Source organism: Python bivittatus, unplaced genomic scaffold (genome assembly GCF_059951505.1).
Source record: "Python bivittatus isolate LINGU-HERP-01145 unplaced genomic scaffold, Pbiv_v1 ctg000610_np1212, whole genome shotgun sequence".
In the NCBI taxonomy this organism is placed as follows: Eukaryota; Metazoa; Chordata; class Lepidosauria; order Squamata; family Pythonidae; genus Python; species Python bivittatus.
The window spans coordinates 40,732,841-40,755,410 of NW_028277088.1; the positions used below are offsets into that span (position 1 = coordinate 40,732,841).

Sequence of the window (22,570 nt, forward strand, 5' to 3'; positions counted from 1 at the left end):
CTTGGGTATTCCTTAAAGCTATTTCTCAACCATTCTATATAAATCTTCAAATGAATTGTTTCCCTTTTTATTGTTATCTTTAGAGTAATGTTTGGCTGTATTTTTTACCAATTGATGCTTTTATGCCAAACAGTTTTGACTAAATTCAGTTTAAGAAAGCCAATCGCCTTCATTAACAAACTGCTATATAAAAAGAGTACTAATGTAGCCTGGTTCCTAACCCGCTGGCTAAAACAAGCCACTATTTGTTAGGGACCATCAGAGAGATAGAGATATGTGTGTACATATAGATATAGATAGATAATTTTTAATATTCTACAAATGCCCACTTGAATGCTTTCCTGTCATTAATTAATTTGATTAATCCAGATTTGCTTTTGGATTAAAGAGTTCCTTTGTTTAGTTTTGGTACCTCATTATTTCTTGTGAAATAAGTTTCACACCATAGTGTGGCACACTATGTCTGATCCAAGTGTAAGCTAAAATTTCAGTAATAGTGTTGATGTTGCTTTGTAATTATAATTATGTTAAGATCATTGTCATTCCTTACTGAGAACTATGTTACTCCTTCTAAATGTGTTTGCTTTCTAATTGGCAGCTTCTGTGTTTTAAAACTATACAATATCTTTATCCAGATGTTTCGGATTATAATTCCCATCATGCCATACTTCCTCAGAATGATAGGAGTTGCAATCCATCACACTGGGGTTATCAAGTTTGGAAGATTTGTCTGTAATACAATCCATTCTATATGCAGTGTCATAAAAGTATCCTTATTGAAAACTATGTAATTTTATTTGGACAAAATAGTATTTTTAGTTAGCAATTAAAATCTAAGTATCCTACATCACTTGAAGCGCACCGTAAATAGCTTGATTATTTGTAAGTAAAGTTTATTTTTAATTTTAAAAATTCAAAGTCTCTGCATGATATAAATGTGTGAGTAGTTCCATAAATATTAGAACAATTAATTGCAAATAGTAATTCTAAATTTGTCATACATTTAAAAGTGAATTAGATTTATCTATAGAATTCCCTTTGTGTTGTGAATGTAAGAATCTTCATACAAACCGATACTTGTAAAATCAATTTTGCAGCTATGCATAAGATCAAAACATAGTTGCACATTCATTTATGAACCTTGCTGATTAGGATTCTTCTATAAATCTTACCAAACATGTAGGTATTTTAGAGCTGGGAGCAAAAATTGCTCAAATAGCAATTTGATCCTTTTTCCCATTTAGTAAAACTGAAAAATAAAGACACTGGAGCTGTTCTTAACATTAGAATGGAAAATTTATGGAAAAGGTATGTATCAGTGGTCAGATAGATACAAGAGTGATTAATGTATGTGCCAATCAATAGCAATTCAGTCATAAGAATAAATACCTGGGCTTTTTTTTTCTTTTTGCCTTCAAGTCAGTGTTAACTCCTGGCAACTGCCTAGACAAATCCCTGCAGCTTTCTTGGCAAGATTTCAGAGGTGGTTTGCCATTGTCTGCTTCCTAAGGCTGAGAGAGAGTGACTGGCCCAAGGTCACTCAGTTGGCTTTCTGCCTAAGGTAGGACTAGAACTCACAGTCTTCCAGTTCTAGCCTGGTGCCTTAACCACTACACCAAACTGTCTCTCTAAATAATTAGTTTTAGTCAGGGAGATATCACACAAGTTAATTTATTTTTTGCAGGGGGCTGCCTTCAAGTCAATGTTGACTCTTGGCAACTGCATGGACAAGTCCCTGCAGTTTTCTTGGCAAGATTTCAGAAGTGGTTTGCCATTGCTTGCTTCCTAGGCCTGAAAGAGAATGACTGGCCCTCTCTATTCTATTTTAATATTGGAAATGCTAAGCATTTAGTTCCCCAAATAGCATTATATGGATTTGAATATTATGTATTTACTTGGAGTTAATTTAAGTAATAGATTTTTTACATTTGATCTATTTTTTCCAGGTTTAACTACAGATCAACACATCATCTTGCGTCACATGGATTTTATGAATTCTTAAACTGGTTTGATGAAAGAGCATGGTATCCACTAGGAAGAATAGTTGGTGGAACCGTAAGTATCAGAAAAAACTATTCAAATTCTCAACAAAAATCTCTTCAAAGTGAACTCTATTTAACTGTTGTCATATTTACTGTTTTAATTTGTAGTTGCAGTCAAGAAGTTTATATGATATTCAGTATAGTTTTTATTTATTAAATCAGATCTGTATTCAAATTTCATCCATAACAAATATTGATTTAAAATGAATTTTAAATTTATTATAAGCATGTTAAAGATTATGCTGTCACCTCCAAGTTGAATTGTTACTAATAGAAGAGTTGTTGCTATCTAGCAGATCTGTGTAAAAATAGTTCATAGTACAAAAATGCCTTCAATATAGATAGTAAAATTACTTCGAATATTTAAAGGCTTGAATATTAGATATTTCTTATTTACTGTCAAAGACCCTAATACACCAGTATGAAAGGGTGATTTGGCTACATCTATCACCCCACTGAATACTACAGTTGATTTAGTTGATCAGGCTAGTTAGGCAAATGTGGCTTTTTTCCCTCACCATTTGTTTTAGCTTTGTTGTACACCACTCTGGGTAGCTTGTGTTGAGATATATAAACCAGTTTAATAAATAAATTAAATAAATAAATAAAGTATACATTTCTGTCAAAGTTGTGTGCTTTGTGGAAAAGGGCAACCGTACTAAATGGAAGAAGTATACCATTTTTCACCTTGAACATTAATATACAGGTAGTCCTCATTTAGTGACCACAATTGGGACCAGCAATTCAGTCATTAAGTGAAGTGGTCGCTAAATGCAACTATGACTGTGCTTATCTTACTTCAGCTTTGCTTTGCTCTACAGACCAGCGAAGGTCGTAAATGTGAGTATTGGTCTTAAAATTAGTTTTCATCACCACATAAACTGCAGTCACTAAACAAGGACTACCTGTACTATTAGTAGTAATCACTGTTTCACTAACATACTTCCCAAGGTTCAAATACTTTTTAATCAGATCTTTTTAAAGACTCCCATTATGTAATTGATATTCACAAATCCTGTTTTTAATTTAATTTCTTATATCAGAGAATTGCTTGTGGAGAGAATTCAGATAAATATCTCAAATTAGTATAGTCTGACAAATAGGTAGATTGTGTGGGTTGGTTCCCTCTGAAGAGGGCATTGGAGAGATTAAGTTCTGGAGCTTTTTATAACATATGACTATACAATGTAGTGTTGTCAACAGAGCTCCCATGTATTTCTGAGAAAAAGGCAGTATCTAGGCAGCCATCAAGTTGAATTATTCTGTTCCATCTTTGCAGTGAGAGCAGCAAAAGTGAAACTTCCATTTGTATCTTGTCATCTTAATGCAGTTACATGTATGCTTTCTGCTCCTGGACTCTGGAAAAGCTTTTAAAATTAGGCTATAATCTTGAGAGAAATCACATTTCAAAATTAATGGTGTCATCCTGAAGCAGATTAAGTTGATGTTCTATCTTCCTAGTCCATCTTCAGTATTATTATTAGAACCCATGAAATATCCCCCCAAATATCAAATGCCTAATTTAGGAGTTTATTTATAACATCCTTGGGTAGAGCTCCATCTGCCATTGCTGTGGTCTGATCATGGTTTGACCATTCCCCCCACACACACACACACACCAACAGTCTTGATTTGGACTTAACTTGGCTATTTAGCATTGACAAAGCAATAAACTTCTCTTTCAAGTTCACAAATTATCCGTTTTTGTAGATATGGACTAAGATAGGTATCAAAATTAGGTACCAAGCTCTAGCTTCAGTAGTGAAAATAACAGTTGGTTCCAAGAACTTGTGTACCATAGGGTCTTCTGATAAGAGGAACATCGGTACAAAGCAACAGTCTCTGTACTCGGATTGGTGATTACACCCTCTGCTTGCTTAGCAATGGCAGTCTGTTCCTTAAATCAGAAGCAAAATGATAGCTAAGCGTACACATGACTGAAAGAGAGAGATGCTGCCAAGATCACTGGTTGCTGGCGTATGATTTAGGTAAAGTTCTCTTGTACAGCGTCCTGTGCCTAACCTTTTTTTTTTTGCCCCTTTGCAGGGCAGAGAGATTACTTAAACAAGCTATCTCTTCTTGAGCTGCTTTTCTCCACAGTGCAGTGCTTCCCTAAAAATTGCTAACAGCAAGTTAACAAGCTCAGCCCTGTGACCATAATTAGTTGATTAGACCCCTCTGACCCCTCTACTGCTGCCTGAAACTGACCATATCTTAATTAGTTTCAGGCTCAGCTCTGTGACCTTAATTAGTTGATTAGAACCCTCTGGCTGCTCCCCTGCTGCCTGAAACTGACCAGGCCTTTATCAGTTTCACACTGAAGGCTTTTGTTGTCAGGTGTGTGAAATTTGATCATAAATGCATGCATTGGTCAGCAAATGATTTTTTTTCATTAACATCATATTTGCAAATGGTCACTAAACAAGAAGCAGCTGCAGAATATTTTTTTATACAGACTGCTTCTCTGCTACAGTCCCTAACAGTTGTTAATACAGAGAACCATGCATTCTAAAGTATTTATTAGGGGCTTAGCCTGAGACTTGTTAGTAGCATGTTACAGAGCTGTGGTAATTAGCTAATCTCATACTCAGTATTTTTCAGAAACCATATGATGCACTGAAGCAATAAATCAAATCGCAGGAATGGGTGTTTAAAGGGAGGGACAAAGAACAAAAAGACCATAATTTAAATAGATATAACTTTGCCTCTTGTTGGAACTGACCAGTAGTAATACATAGATTTGACTACATAGTATATTGTCACTTTCAGGAGCTAAATCTACTGTTGGAAATGATTGCGTGCTCCATAGAAAATAACAGTTTTAATAGACTCTCTTGCCTCAACAGATAGAGAACAAAGGGAGGAATTTGGACTTGAAAACTAAGCAGAGTTGGGGCTTTTTAGTATTTGGATGGGAGACTACCAGAGTAATTGGCTAGATAAGGAAGTAAAAAATCTCAGAAAGAAGTATGGCAAACAACTTTCAATGTGTTGCCAAGAAAACTGCAGGACTTGTCAGTGAAGTTACCAGGCATTGAGCTTGACTTAAGGACTTGATTTTGAAATGCTCACTCTTCTCTTACTTACATTGGTGTGAATAAGGAATAACCCCTCAAAAGTCTTCAGAATGTCCTTCGTGGCTCAGAGCTGTCCATCCAAGTATGTTAAAACCTAGAAATTGTAAAAGGAGCAACAGTAAGGGCTTATACATGTCTTAGTACCATTACATTTCCTTTATCCCTTATAAATAAGATTTATGTCTTCAGCTGACATCGATAGCCAGAAACTACAGCTAAATGAATTTTGTGTAGGAGTAGTTTTGGAGGGGAGGTCCCCTTCAACTTCTAGTAATTTCTGAAACAACTAATGTAACCTTCACCCACTGTTAGTTCCACTGAAATCTTCATGAATTGTTTTCATTCTGTACCAGCTGATAAAAGTCAGCTTGAGCTTCTTGCCATGTGCAACCTTTTGTTTTTACCATAGAAAATTGTTTTCTTATTGCTATAGCATCTGTAAAATAAGCAATTGAGTTAAATTTACTAAAACTAATTCTACCTTAATGGCTTTTCTGCCAGAACCCATAGTTGTGACAATACTCTCTTTCCCTCTGAAGATGGTTTCTTACTTTCCTTATTGTAAGAATGCTGATACTTCTTACCTACACAATAAGCTTTTAGAAACATCATTTAATGGTATGAACATCCATCAACCTTTTGCCTTTTATTGAGACTTTTCACCTTCAAGCAGAGCCCACATTGTTAATCTAATTCCAGGGAAGGAAAGGCAGAAATCTCTTTGCACATTCCCACAAAATGTCTCTAAGTTATGGAAGACTCTTGATATGGGTCTCCACAGCCTTTATAGGTAGAACCTATACATATGATGCATACCAGCCCCAAAGAGCATAATTCTTTCTTCACCCTTGTGAAAAATTGGTCATCTGAAAATAGATCAAGTCTTTTCCTTTCTCACAAAAAATTATGCTGAAAATGCTAAGGTATTTTAAACCTGTAATATCCCTGCTGCAGCAGAATAACATGTATAACAAAACAGCACTAAAATACAGTGACCATCTCACTATTTTTCTCACACTTTTGAAGAAGCCAAGAAAGCATGTGAATTCAATGACCATAAAGTATAATCAAAACATCTTTCCAAACTCCCATGATTTTTTTCTGACAGTATGTTTGATGAGGATGTAACATTAATTCTGAAAGAAGGGATGAAAATAAACTAGAGCTCAGAAGACTTTATAATAATTTCATTGATCATTGTGTTCATGGAGGAAAGTAGATTTAAAGAATAAAACAATATTACAGCTGGGAAGGATTTCCTTTAGCAGGAGAATAAAAAAACTTACTGTGTGACATATTGAAACAAAACTCATATAACTTGAAATCAGAAAACTTAAATTTGAAGCTTCATTTGGCAGAACTCTTTATAGAAAAACCATCATTAGTGAAATTTGCAAATGAATGCACAAAATATATATCTGCATTTTTTCGATTTTCTCTTTGGTTGAGGCTGCATTGACAGTTTCTATTATAAGAGGCAACATTCAGTATTATGTTATGACCATAGAGGTTGTCAGTGCTACATGAAAAAAGGTGATTGTTTTTTGTTTTGTTTTTTTGTAATGTTATCATAAGCTCATTAATAGAGCATTGAACTAGAATAACGTTTGTATTAAACTTTACAGCATTGAAAATTAGAACATTTTTGTAAGCTGTATAATATTCCAGTTGTAGTTTCTCTTTAATTTTCTACTCTTTATTCCTAATTTGTTATATTTTTTAAAAATATAACACTGCAGGTGTCTGTGTGGCTCAAAAATATTTGTAACATTCAGCTTTCTCTTTCAACATTCCTCCCCAAATTCAGGAATGCAAAAATGGGCTAGTAAAAATCTGGTACCTGAAGACACTTGGCCCCAGCAAACACACAGGATACCATGGGACAGCACTGCTTTTCTGCCATTCATTATCCTTAGGAACTCTAACCATTAAACTTGCTTGGCCACCACACTTCCCTTGGAAGGAGGTTGGATCCTTCACCCACTTTCCTGAAGATATACAGGGCATGATCAGTGTGCTCTTAGCTGAGGCATATTGATTTTCTGTGGAACAGATCATAACAGTAAAACACTATGTAGAATGTAATGCAGTAATTATGAGGAGGACAGTCACTTTATGCCTCTATGCTTGAGTCTTGTCTGGGATACAGGAGATTGTAACTTTAAATGAATATCTGTACTAAACAAGTGACATAATGGATACCATAACTGAACATTTTATCAAAGAGCTGCCTAATCAGTTGTCATTATAATTCATTGTCCTATTTCTTATGCCAGAAATTGTGCCCATTCCAGTCTTCTCTATCAGGCAGCAGTATTTCAGTAACATTATAATTCTCAAGCCACAGTAGATAATTTCTAGTCTTTTAAGAAATTGACCGATAGCAGCCAACAACATTTTTTATTCAGATGGTCTAAGAGGAATCTTTCGTGTAGCGGTTTTGCTTACAACATGGGATCTCTGCCTTATCTTCTATCTCATCAGAAACAGCTATCTTGATAGACATTTATGTTACCCAAAATGAAATAGTGTTTACTATGGTAGACAAATCACCTAAATCTCAAGGGACCTGATTTGCTTCTTGACACAATTGTTAGGTACAGGTAGTCCTCACTTATTGACCACAATTAGGATTGGTGACGCCATCGCTAAGCAGGTCATAAAATGAAAATTCATGTCACCACGCTCATGGCAGTTTGTCAGTTTCGGCTGCAGTTGTTAAACAAATCACCGCAGGTTGTTAAATGCAACCATCACATGACTGCAATTTGTGACTTCTTGCTGGCTTCCCCATTGACTTTGCTTGTCGGAAGCTGGCTGTGAAGGTTGCAAATGGTGATCGTGAGACACTGCAACCATCGTAAATGTGCACCAGTTGCCAAGCACCCAAATCACAACTGCGTGGATGCTGTGACAGCCACAACTTCAAGAACTGGTCATAAGTCTCCATATTCAGCACTGTTGTAATTTTGAACAGTCGCTGAACAAATGGTTGGTAAGCAAGGACTACCTGTGGTAACCACTGATGCATTATTGACAGATGGGATACACTGCATAAATCCAAAATCCACAAACATTGGTCTAGGTTAGAGTAGATAACCACAGAAAGTACTTGGATTCTGACAGTTTTTATGACTACTGCCGTTGAACCAGTATTCAAGAACTCTTATGCAAATCATATTAGATAATACAGAGGGAGGGGGTGTATATGCACACACACAGGCACAAGTACATGCATGCAAGGAAGCTGTGTTTTTTTTGTCTCAGTCTCTGAATATGTGTCTAACATGTTACAGTACAATTAATGGGATTGATGGGACTGGAAAAGAATTGCTTTTCTAAAAGAAATTACTTTAGTTGCTACCAGGACTCCTGTTACAAGTAGATGTTTCTCTGGACAATAGCATCACACCTTTTTTCTAATCTAGGAGAAACTGTACCACAACTGTTTACTGAAAACTAATGCTTAATACAGGTAGTCCTCAACTTACGACCACAATTGGGACCAGAACTTCCATCACTAAGGAGTGTGGTCATTAAGTGAGTCATGCCCAATTTTACAACCTTTTTTGCTGCATTTATTAAGCGAATCACTGTGGTCATTAAGCAAACCACATGGTTGTTAAGTGAATTTGGCTTCTCCCATTGACTTTGCTTGTTGGAAGCCACCTGGGAAGATCACAAATGGCAATCACATGACCCTGGGACACTGCAACAGTCATGTAATACATACTGGTTGGCAGGCACCCAAATTTTGATCATGTGACCACGGGGACTCTGCAGTGGTTGTAACTACAAGGACCTGTTGTAAGTCACTTTTTTCAGTGCTGTCAGAACTTTGAACGGTCGTTTAACAAATGGTCGTAAGTCAAGGACTACTTGTATCTCAAAAAGTGCAGTAAAGTAGGCGGAGGTTTATCATTCCAGACAAGATGCATTTCTTGAGCCTCTACTTTATCCACGCCCTCTCATAACAAAGATCTTCCAAGGACCACAATCAACTGCATCTACATGCCTTCTGATTGCTTTTTGGCAACCAAAGCAATAATAGTTCGTGAGACTCTTGGAGCTATCGTGCAGGTCTCATTGCAGGTTACCAATATATCAGGATTATATCTACCACTGAAATCTTTTATTAGTGTAGTTCACAGCTTGCTTCCTGTGAGGCCCCTCTTCTTGAACAAAATAGTCAGTTCTTGTGTCTTCTTTCTGGCCATCAGTATAAAAAGCTAATGTGATTAAATTGGCTCTTTTTTTCAATGTTTGTAGCTACAATAATTTTTATCTAATTACCTGCTGTTTGTAATTGGTTTTTCAGGGGGTTTTTTAGGATCTTGAATTGTAGGTTTTGAAGTTTGTTTATTTATTTACTTATTTGTATGAAGGCTCATTAGTGGTCTTAGAATTCCATCATACGACGGTCAGTTGTATCATTTTCTGTCTTCCTTTGCAAGGCAAGTTTTTAGAAAAATGAATTGTATAATACCAGTACTCATGTCAAACTGCTTCTGTCAGTATTTTTATTTGGCAATGTGTGTATTTTTGTGTTTTGTTCCCTTTTTTTTCTTTTTCTGTTATTTTAAAATCAAATAAATAAATAAATAAATAAATCTGTTTCTATCAGATTGTAGCATATCGTTTGTATTGGCAGCCTTTTTTCTCTAGAGCTTTTGAGTCTTGCTCACAGTAGATCTAACATTAATTGCCAACAAGATATTTTGTCGTAGCTATTGTCTCAGCTAGGGAAACAGTAGAATTTTGTATATCAACCATATTTGCAGTTCCACTGTGATAATCATTGTTTAACCTGACTTCACATTCCTTTCAGAGGTTCAGCTTCAGGTTTCCAGCTATATCATTCTCTCTGTTACTGTCTCTGCTGATCCTGAATATTTGTTACACTTGAATGAGAACTGTGTCTTTGTTTTTAATATAGTTAGACATCCTTTTTTCAAAGATACTCTGAACTATCTGGTACTTGGAAGTGACCAAAAGAAGAGGGGTTTGATTGCAAAGATTTGCTCAATGGGTAATGGACATAATCAGACTCTAAGCCCATGCTAAAGGACAGTAAAAAGGACTCTATGAAGGCAATCAGTTTTTAACTGTAAGGCTTTGAAGATGCCATTGATAGACCTCTGCAAATGAGTAACATGCTCCACACCATTAACTTGTTCAGACTCTTGCCAAGATCTAACCATTCTACATTTGGACATGCTGTACTCTTCCTCCATCTTGAATTAAATTAGGTACTTGCCTCTGCCTTGGTAAATGATCATATGTATATGTGATTCACAACCCACAAATAGTTGCTTGTCAATAACAAAGGTATTTTGCATCATCTTCTCTGCATTCATATGGCCTCCTCCATCTATTCCCTCTTCTGGTATCTGGATTTTTGGTGCTTTGGTTTCTATAGTGGTTAGGAACTGCGGAGAACTTGTCTATACACATAGGAGATGTGCTTAGGCTCTAAATAGGCACATAATACATATACATAGGTAACCACTCAAAGAACAATAGTTAAACAAGTACGTAATCTGTTTGTTCTTTGTCTTAAGGATAAAACTATATCTAAATGCAAATGTCCACTCCATGTGAGGGACAAGAGGAACATGATTTAAAGCACCCTTATGCATTTGAAAGAGGCAACACTGAAACCACCTGATTGGCACAGCTGCTGCCAGGCAGAAGCAGCCCCCTCTTCCCAAAGCCAAAATCAGTTTATTTTCTCCCCCTCCCCGCAAAAGGATGTGAGTTATTAGGAAATCCAGCAGAGGGGTACCCAATCCTGCCAGCCTGCTGAGAGAGGCTGACTGACTGGCATAGACCTCCCTCACCTGTATCTACACCAAGATGTGGATACAGGTGAGGGAGCCATTTGGCCACACCCAGCTCCTTGATGGGCATAACAACATCCACAGCTGGCTAAATTAGCCTGACTCACTCCTCCCAGGCCCTCAGCATAAAAAAGGGAAAACTAACCTAGAGCAATTTTAGGAAAAAAAGAAACAGTACAAACAGGTATTTTTTAAAAAATGAACAGTATACTTTCTTAAAAAGATATTTACAATTACTCATCTAAGTAAAATTATTCCTTTATGTATTGTTTCAGTTGTATGAACTGTGAACAAATGACTTGGTGATTTAGTTGAAGGAACAAAATGTTTTGGTTACATTTTTTTCTATATCAAAGCTTGAACATCACCAGATGTATATTTCATAACACATATCATTATATGACTAACAGCTTGTTAAAATGTAACTGCAAGGCACTCAGTATTGACAAAATTTCAGATGTAACTTTTCAAGAACTTTGTGAATAAAGCTTTAAATAAAACAACAGCATGACTTCTGTCTACTTCCTACTTTCAAGATATCCGAGAGTAATGGCTACATCTTCAGTGTTATGGTTATATCTAATTCGTCAGCCAACAGTGCAACATGAATAATTTCCTTTGTGCAATTACTCTGCAGTTTTCTTAGTTATGATGGCTGGGTTTTGTTTTGGTTTTTTTTTCTCCTCCATTTTAGATTTTATAATTACTGAAATTAACTCTCTCCACTACAGAACTGTGTCCCCCTTTAAAAGAAGAATACAGTGGTTTCTAAAGAATAGTTAGTTGACAAAATTCAAGAGATTTTATACACTGACTACAAACATTTACCTTTCCTGTTTGTTATGATAGAGCTCTAATGAAATATAATTGTAAAGAAATGCAGAAGTCTGTAACATGGAATCTAACTCATATAGATATGTTCCTGAAACCTGGTAACTGTTTTTCAATCTACAAGTGCTGATTGAGTAGATTTATAAAATACAAGTCAATGCAATGTACTTCATATTTAATAAAATGGTTAATAAAGTCAGTCATTCGTTCTGCTGATTTTATCTTCTTAATTGAATTACTGTATCACACAGTATAACTCCGTCAGTTTTAGCAAGAAGTTTCACTAATATTTCATGATACAATTATGTTTCATTGTAGTTTAGGGATACTTGAAAAAGCCTTCTGGAAACCAATGCCATTTTTTTCATTTTTTAAGTCTTTATTCAGTTCAATTCAGTTTATATCTGTAAAATATTTAGGCTGTGCTGCTTGCTCCCAGAAAAAAAGAACATTTTGTTTGAGGAGTTGCAGACATGTACTGCAACTTAAGTATTATATAAATTACTTGTCCTCATAGAGCTATCTCTCCCAGAACAGAGGATGATCCTATTTGTCAATAATTTTCACCTTCTCCTCTTCTCATTGCTGCTGCTTCCTTCAGTCAGCTAAGTTTCACATTTTCTGTATGCCTTTATCCAGTTTGCACATCTGCTTATTCCCATTTGAACTTCTAAATATATCTATGGAAGAAATTGTAGAAAAAATCTTCTCAGTGGACAGATTTTTTTTATCTAGATATAACGTTAACATGCACTATGTTCTTGACATTGAGAATGATGTAGCTTTTTTAGCATTGGTGTCTTGCTTTTTGATATGAAGATTATTTTGCTACAATGTTGAACAAGATGTTTGATTTTAATTTTACTTGGGTTGCTGAAATAACTCTTCTGCCTGGATTACTATTTGAAGAAGTTTCATGTTTTTATAATGTCAATTCATATTAGTTAATTGTTTTTTTCTCTCCTTTCCTAGGTATACCCAGGACTGATGGTGACAGCTGGCCTTATACATTGGATTTTAAATATGCTTAATATAACTGTCCACATAAGAGATGTATGTGTGTTCCTTGCACCAGTTTTTAGCGGCCTTACATCAATTTCTACTTTCCTGCTTACCAGAGAACTGTGGAACCAGGGAGCAGGGCTTCTAGCTGCCTGTTTTATTGCTATTGTACCTGGTTACATATCACGATCAGTTGCAGGATCTTTTGACAATGAAGGGATAGCTATATTTGCACTGCAGTTCACATATTACTTGTGGGTAAGTACTATTGTATAAATTCTGCTTAAAATCTGAATGTGCACAATAAGTTCCTATTTTTTTCTAACAGTCATAGAAATATAGTTAATACAGCTTTTCTTCTAGCATTTGCTTTTCTTTTCAAAATAAATTACATGGTCTTCAAGATACAGTTCAAACATTTTCTCCTGTATGCATTTCAAGGATCAGCTATTTTATAAAGTCTTTTTCTCATCTAGAAAAAAAAAAGGTAAATTCTGAAAAAAAACATTCAAATAGAATATTTTATATTTGTATAATTTTTGTCTTTTCTGCTATAATTAAAACTCAGACAACTTTCTTAGGTGAAATCAGTGAAAACTGGATCTGTCTTCTGGACCATTTGCTGCTGTCTATCCTACTTCTACATGGTAAGCATTTGGTAAAATGGGAATGTGCAAATGGTCACATTCTTTATTGCACTGCTTTTATGAATACATTAAATATTAATACAAGTATTTTAAACTTGTTAAAAATTCAGATTTCATTTAATCTGAACTAAATGCTTCACACTCTTCTTATGATAGGTTAGAAAGCCTATCTAATACAGAGATTAATATTCTTTTCCTTTAAGTCTCTTATTCTTTCAGAGGTAATGTGAATTAGAAGCTGCATGATGGTTGTGGGCAGGCTAAAAAAAGTGAGCAATACTACTGTTCTCTCTTCCTCTTAGCCACCTGGCTTTGTGGAGGGCGAAGGTATTTTCAAAATAGACTAAAGGCAGCACAGATGGCCACAACTGTTCTACTGAAATACAACTTCAGTTTAGAAAACTGGGATGCTTTTATAGTATGCTGTTATGGCTGTTCTTGTATTCCTGAGTTAGCATCCTCAGCAGACAATGTGAGTTCATGAGTTTTTAAAGCAAGTCTCTGCAAATTAATTAGTGACAGGTCTCTGTGGTGGGGTTGACCCACAGTGAGATGACCTTGCCCACAGCAGCTGATTTTCTTCATGAGTTTTAGAGAGTTATTAAACAAGGGTCAACAAGGAATTGATAATAACTGTAAGACATTCTTGGTATTTATCCACCTTCATGCCCTTTGATTTATTAATTACATTTTATTTGAATCATTGAAAGGAGATAGATTTCCGTTCTTTTCCCCTGTGTTGTTTCATAAAGCAGTGTTAAAGTCATACTGTTCTATATTATAGAAATATTGCAACATACACTATTGACATACAGTAAAAACAAAAATGTTTCTTCAGTGAAGTCCAATTATAACCCTAGAAATTTTTTAACTATCTAAAGTACTTTGCCACAGTAATTGCTATTCATGCTGCTGTTGAATTATTTTACTGATTATACAGTAAAGGTATTTGAAATAAGCAAATTATCATTGTTTCAATAACTTATTTTAATAAAAATGCTAATTGAATTGAATAAACATTGTCCTTTATTTTTTCTTAAAAGTTGCTTTGCCAGGAAGATTTATTCCAATTGCAAGAGATCATTGGTATTCTAGCATGAGAGATGCTTATAAATATATAGTTTCACCAAAAAACCCCCCAATAAAATGGAAATAAAAGGAAAGCAAGTAGATCTGGACACCATTACTTAAAGTTGCAAACTTATAATGAACAGCTGGAATGAAGAATTGGAGTTGCTTCTGGGTCTGAAATGGTATCTGTTTAGTCAAGCTAGTCATGCTGTCCCAACTCTCTGTGTTATGTAGTAATTATACTGTCAGTGTCTTAAAAAAAATTGGCAATACAATAAAATGGTAGATTTTATTCCAGAACATTTTGGAAACATAAACCTAAGATATAAACATAAGATATAGTCACATTGGAAATTATTTATGAGCCAGTATTAATTAAATTAGAGTGCTGTAAACTGCACACTGAACAGATTACAAATTGTGTCAGAAGACTGAAATATATCATTTTATGTAATACTTCTGTGCTAACCTATTTTATATATTACTTAATCTGTTTTCTGCCTGAAGTACCTCCAATTTACAAGTTTTTCTTGTGGCTCAAAATATCTTTTCACTATATATAACTTGAATACTCAATTTTCAGTGACTCATGTTCAAGATAGCATTGTAAACATGTACTAAATCTTAATGCTTACTGTATTATTTTTCACAGGTTTCTGCATGGGGTGGTTATGTTTTCATCATCAACCTCATTCCACTGCATGTATTTGTGTTACTGTTGATGCAGAGATACAGCAGGAGGGTCTATATAGGTGAGTATTTTAATTTGATAATATTGGATGAAAAGTGATTTTTCAATTTCAGTTTAACTACTCTTTCAAATGACTATGATTTCAGTCATTTGAAAGAGTTCAGTTCAGTATATTAGTCATGGAACAGAAATTTTGATTGCCTTTCCTCTCTCTTTAAGGTTACATTATATAATTCCCTTCTTCCCATATTCAACCCTTTCTAACCAGAAAATCCAAAAATCACTAACTCAGTTTTTTTCCGTTTTAAGCAAAAAGTCCATAAAGGGTTTCCAGTCTTTTGTAAAAGTACTTGTTGTTTTATCCCTGATCAAACAGGTCAATTTTGCCATTTCTGCAAATTCTGCCATCTTCACAATCCACTCCTTCATTATGGGTATTTCAGTATTTTTCCATCTTTGTGCATATAATAACCTCGCTGCTGTTACCATATACAAAATCAATCTTCCATAAGTCTTTTCTAATTGGCTTTTCATAAGTCCCAATTAAAAAAACCTCTGGTTTCATCTGAATATTAATTTTTAAAATTCTTTGTATCATATGTATTTGTAACTAATATTTTTTTGCTTTTTCTCAAGACACCATGCATGATAAAATTCCCTTGTGCTTTTCACATTTCCAACATTGATTAAAAGTACATTTGTACATCTTAGATAATTTCTCTGGTGACATACAACAGTGGTACATCATGTTATAGAAGTTCTCTCATAAATTATAACACAATGAGAATTTCAGTTCTTTTAGCATATTCTCTCCCATTGGTCCATCTATATATTATAACCAAAATTCTTAGCCCATTTTATCATGTACTCTTTAACTTGTTCTTCTTCCATTTCAAATTTCAACAAAAGTTTATATATTTTAGAAATCATATGTTCATCATTTGTACATAATTCAATTGCAATTCCGTCTTACATTGTTCTATCCCAGTTACCTTTTTATCTATATTAAATCTCTGAATTGTGCATATGAAAACCATTGAAAACTAAGTCCCTCTGCAGTCAACTGTACTCTCGACTTCATCTTAAGTTCTCCATGTTCCTGTACTAACAAATCTTGATATTTTAACCATTTCTCTTTGCCCGCTGATTCTTTTCTATAAAATGCATCTTGTGCTGAAACCAATAAGGGTATTTTCGGGCACTGCCTGGGGCTATATGTGTTCTATATTCTTAGTGTGACATTCCTAACTTAATGATTTTTAAAATCTACTTTAACTTTATTGTACCATAAGAAACTATGCCATCCAAACTTCAGGTTGTGTCTTTCTGGTACATCCAAACAATTATTTCTACTGCTTGTTCAAGTTTTCTTAATGGTATGTAGCCAAAGTTCTGGATTCCTAAAGAGACATATGCCATCCTGCGGAATACTCTGTCAGGGCTCCTCTTGTTGAGAGAATTTCTCAGCTCAGAATTATCAGCTAGTAATGAAATATACTTTCTAGTAAGATAGTAGTATCATGCGAATTTCCATATTAAAAGGTATAATAATACAATTATTTGTCATTCTGTACTCCTTAGCTGAAGTTGTTTTTTCTCAATATAACAGTCATCTTCAAATTCTTTTAAATGAAACAGAAAAAATAGTAACTGATACAATGTGTTATGTTATTGAAACCAGGAGGTTCTACCCTTTATCTTGCTAGAATCAGTGATTGATTGATTAGATAATCTTTTTATCTTCTTTGGAATTTATTCATGTCATTGTTGATACTGTATTTAACCTAATGGAACATGATTGGGAATTTAAGATGAATATACCCCTGCAAAGCATATGAAAAAAGTTAACACAAAAGTTCTGTAGACTGCCCAGCTTCCATGCCTTATCAACCTAAGATGGCCAGCTCAGATGAAACTGTTCCTGGAATTTTCCCACCTGCACGCTCCATAGATGTGTGTTTATATCACATTGTGTGTGTTTGTGTTTGTCTCCTAACAAATTTGCTCCAAAAAAAAGGAAAATCAGAACCAAATAAACATTAAGTTATTAAAACATTAACTTCTGATTAAAATTAATTGACTATAAAATGATACTCCATTTACAAACTAATCTCTCATCTACATATATGAGCATGCACACTCTCTACACATAGAAGCACAAATATTTGTAAACATGCCCTTCTCCCCATACAGAACAAACAGCCAAAAAGGAAACAGGTTCAAAATGGGGTGAACAGATGGAATGCACTGTAAACAGGAAGATAGGTAAAATTTGAGTAGAGATAGGGCTGGGGAAAAGATGGTAAGACAGGAGGCCCTAATTACAGTGAAATAGTATTGCCAATCAAATAGTAGATACTATTAAATGCATATATGTTGTGATGGAATTATAATTTTCACCTACTTCTTTGTGGTTTAATTTTTAAAATATTTTGAAAGTTGTAGTTAAAGGAAATAAAACTCATACTAGAATTTATCAATGTGTAGCTCAGCAGAAGAGAGCCAGTTTGCTGTAGTGGTTAAGGCATCAGACTAGAAACCGGGAGACTCCTACCTAGGCCCAAAGCCAGCTGGGGCCAGTCACTTTCCCTCAGCTGTAGGAAGGAGGCAATAGCAAACCACTTCTGAAAAACCTTGCCAAGAAAACTGCAGGGACTTGTCCAGGCAGTCTCTGAGAATTGGACACGATTGAACAGATTAAAAAAAAACTTCAGGAGAACACTCCATTTTCTTGATTTTTAGCTTGTCTTTATATATTCTCACTACCCCAATACGTTGTCAAGATGATAATTTTGGTACACTCAATCCTCATTATCTATGCAGGTTACATTCTTAAAAACCCATGTGGAAATGGAAACAATGGTTATTGAAGTGTGAGAACTTGTGATCTACTATCAGAACCATGTGGAGATTTATTAATACAAACACTGCAAGAACAAGAATGTGGTTTTCCTTGTTGTAGCTCTCAGACTTTTTACCCTATGGCGCATGGCCGCATATAGCCACATTGAGACTGCGTTTGATGAAAAATGAGTTACGCTTTTATAGAAGCATATAAGTAAATCTGCAGAAACAGATAACAAGGATTGGATGTACTAATATTTCCAGAGCAGATAGATCAAGACCTCCACAAATGCTTAAGAGAGATCCTGGTCTACTACACTCTCTGAGATATTTTCACTAGAGAAAGGGATAGAAAGATCATGGTCTACCATTTTATCTAGCAATACCAGGATCACTACAGAAAGTATTAGACCAGGACCCCTCTAAACAAACTGTAAATGTTTTGATGTATAGCTAAACCCACCACTATAACCATCTGTCAAACCTTGCTTCCCTTCTAGCCTCTTGCTAGGGAGTCCACCACTCCCCACACTTTAACTAGGAGTCTCTCAGGAAAGTACTAAGACAGTAATGTTCACTGGTCTCAATACTGAGAGGCCAGTTAAGTAGACAGAACAAATTTAAGCTAAAATGCTTCATGCCTCCTTGTGGACTGTGGAAAATCATAGATAAATAGAGGCATTGTCAGTTATACTCCAGTATTTGGTGACCCAAGGTTTGGAACCACAGTGCTAATTATACAAAATTTTATACTGCAGAATTCTTATTATTTTTAACTAAAACTTGTAAGTCAGAAAATGCTTTTTGCACGTTTAAAATTGTGTAAAACTTCAATTATTAAGTCTGAGACCCACTGCTCATTTTTGCAATTCAGTCAACTATCTTTATGATTAATTGTGCATTCTAAGCAAAAGTATTTTTTGAATGCATCAAAACATAATTTAAACGGTTTTAACATTTTTTCTTAAATGAGTTACCACAATGGGAATTTATGCAGTTAAATGCCTAAGAAGACAGATGTGTTGTGGTTGCTCAGTTTTTAATTTTTCTGATATTGTTTGGGATCAGTTTGTGACATTTTAGAACAAAATTCAGCATGAACAATTATTTATACTTCCAGATAAACTTCTTATAAGCATCCTATCTTTTCTAATATATGAATTTTGAGAAATTTTCTCTATGTATTTTTGTTTTCATTAATATGCATAACCTATCAATTTTTCCATTAGTATTTATTTGGAAAACTATATCATAAATGTTGAAAAAAGTACAACTATTGAAAGAAAATTGCATTTCTATTATGTGTAAAGGTAGTCTTTGCTTAACAACCACAATTGGGACTGGAATCTTCATCATTGAGCAAAGTGGTTATTAAGCGAGATGCCCACGTGACTGCTTCACTCAACAACCGCAATCCAGGCACTCCCAGTTGCGATCGTTAAGTGATCTCCTGGGTTGTTAAGGAGATGGAAAGGGCTGCCTGCTGAAGAATTTCAGCTGTGTGCAGAGCTGAAATCCTTCCAGCAGGCAGCCTTTTCACTCTGAAACTTTCCTGCAGCTCACCGAAGGGTTTCCCTTCCCCTCTGTGCACAGATGTAAATCCTTCATGTGGCTGCAGGAATGGAGCTGAAATCTTCAGGGTTTGAACTCTGTTCCTGCAGCCCGCTGAAGGGTTTCCCCTCCCCTCCATGCATTTAGGGGAGATCCTTTGTGGGGCTGGAAGAATGGAGCTCAAACTCTGAAGATTTGACCACAGAAGGATCTGCAGACCACAGAAGGATTTCATGTCCCCATTGTCCCCTCTGTTTGCAGCCTTCCCTGCTGGCTTCCCCATTGGCTTTCTGGGAAAGCTGGCAGAGAAGATTGCAAATGGTGATCACATGATCACAGGGCACTTGGCAAACCGGTCATAAATGTGAACTGGTTGCCAAGTCCCTGAAATGCAGTCACATGACCACGGGAGGGGAGCAACGTTTTATGATGGCCAGAAGTGCCTTATGGGCCATTAATCACCATTTCCAAGGCTGTCGTAACTTTGAACGGTTGTTGAACAACTGGTCATAAGTTGAGGACTACCTGTAGTTCTAAGAAGTACACATTTGGAAATGTCACATTAACGTATGAAGCGAATACATTTCTCTCCATCCTTATTAAAATCTCATTTCATAGAAAAATTCACAGAGACCCCAGGGAAACTGATTCCTCACTTGATACTTTTTCTCTAGTATGAGTCAAACAAATTTTTTGGCTAAGTAGAAAAAGCAGTTTGAAAAGGAGTTTTAAAACGAGCTCAGTAATGAAAACAAAAACACATAGAGGAAATTTCTCAAAATTCATATATTAGAAAGATAGGATGCTTATAAAAAGTTTATGAGGAAACTAGAAAAGTAACAGTAGGATCAGTGATTAAACATTCCAGGTCTGCTTTACTTTCCAGATTTTAAAGTTAGGTTTTGTTCTATCCTTTCTAACAGGAAGCACTAATCATTTCTTTTAAATGATGGATAGCTTCTAATGAACCATGTAAAAAATAAGTATTGGAAGGAATTTTGAAGTATTTAGGAAATAGGATGAAATGGGTTACAACTTACTTTAGAGAAATAAGAAATATATTAGCATTTTAATATGAGCAAACACTGATACATTTGACTAAAAGTCAAAGTTTAATGTTGGAAATGGGAGCAAATTCTTTGGACTTTTGAAATTACTAAAATGCATAACAGAAGAGCCCAAATAGTTATAGAAACTTGTTACTGTTATGTACCACAGGATGGCAGTGTTGCAGTTACTTTCTTGAATTGCAAAACTGTATCAAACTTTACATTAAGATGTAAATAATTCTCATTATTCAAACTGGAAATTAGGTAAAAGTAGGTGTATTTGCTGCTATATATTAGTTCCTGGGATATTTTGGATCATAATGATGTTAGCTATGGAAATCTTTGTTATCCTTCAGCCAGCCCTCAGCCTGGGAATGATGTTAATGCTAGGTCTGCCCAAACATTTACCACCCATTACTTAATTATAAATGACCAGATCAACCTGATTTGCCTTACTCAGTCCTGAATGTAGTGGGATGAATGGAGGAGAAGGAAGTTACAGCATTTGTCTATTGGAATTCTAACATCCTCACTTTTATTAAGACTTTTATGGTCTGTTAAAGACTTTGATCAGTTTCATCTGGTACTCAGTCATAGAGTCAGAACAAGAAGGTTGTTGATGTATTACCCACTCTGCTGGCCAGCAACCTCATTAGTAAGGCTACTGGAGATTGTCTCAGAAAACCCAGATAATGGCCTTTGAAAACATTAACCTGTAGGTCATATTGTCAGTACTGGCTCAAGACTTCATGGCTGCCATTGCAAATCAGGTTGCTTTGATGTTACTGGTCCAACACTTGAAGCAGGTTATATGGTTGACTTAGTCTTTGCACAATGTGTGAGGAAGATGGTCTGAAACTGGGGGATTTGTCACCGCCTCTTATGTTAAAACCACTCTGTGTTGAGATTTGGATTGACAGCCAACTTGCCAACTGAATTCATGAAAAATGCTTTAAGTTGATTCATCCACAGAGACCTATAGAACAAGAACGAATGCTCGAAGTGGTTTATATATTTATTTACATTTATTTGGCTGCCAATCTCAAGTACATGGTTAACAATTAAAAACAGAATAAAAACATTAAGCAAAATTATAAATAACATAAAATAGTAACCAAGCAACAACACTAAGAACTATCCCCAGTCGATACAATCAAGAAACACTATCAGGGCCCCAGGCTTGATGACAAAAGACCTTGCGAAAAGTCATCAGGGTTGGGGCGAGTCTGATATCTATGGGATGATATTCTAGAGGGCAGGCAGCACAAGAGAAAAGGCTCTCTTCCTGAGTCCTGCCATATGACACTACCTCAAGATGGGATCCAGAGCATGCCTCTCCTGCCAGATCTAACAGGATGGGTAGATACCATCAGGGAGAGATGGTCCTGTAAGTAACCCAGCCCCATGAAGGGCTTTAAAGGTAACCAGCACCAGCACCTTGGATTATACCTAGAAGCATACCAGTAGCTAATGCAGTTTGCAGAACAGACGTGTCACATGTGCCAAACGACAGGTACCTGTAACTGCCTGTACCAGCGCATTTTACACTAGCTGAAGTTTCCAAATATTCCTCAAGGGCAGCCCCATATAGAGGTCATTGCAGTAATCCAGTTGGGAGGTGACTAAGGCATGAGTGACTGTGAGCATAGCCTCCCAGTCTAGGAATGAGCATAATTGGTGCATAACATGAAGCTGTGCAAAGGCCTTCCTGGCCACCCGTGCTGCCTGCTCTTCAAGCAGGAGCTATGAGTCCAAGAGGACCACCAAATTATACACAGGACTTGTCTGGAGCAGTGCAACTCCATCCAGAACAAGGGATGGAAAATCCCCAGAACCAGGGGTCCTAAAATCCAAAGTCAACCTAATCTGTCAGATGCCTTGCAATTTCCTCAGACATTGTAGGTAAATCTGAGCCACCGCCTCCT

General features: G+C 35.8%; 1 protein-coding gene across 1 annotated transcript in view; it reads left to right on the forward strand.

The window, feature by feature from the left end:
• The window catches only part of STT3B (STT3 oligosaccharyltransferase complex catalytic subunit B), a 60,097-nt gene that overhangs the window by 12,963 nt on the left and 24,564 nt on the right, over nt 1-22,570 (forward strand). The window contains exons 2-5 of the mRNA XM_088150857.1: nt 1,947-2,055; nt 12,763-13,050; nt 13,374-13,439; nt 15,163-15,262. Coding sequence (XP_088006983.1) covers nt 1,947-2,055; nt 12,763-13,050; nt 13,374-13,439; nt 15,163-15,262 — 563 coding nt within the window. The remainder of the gene's footprint in view (nt 1-1,946; nt 2,056-12,762; nt 13,051-13,373; nt 13,440-15,162; nt 15,263-22,570) is intronic.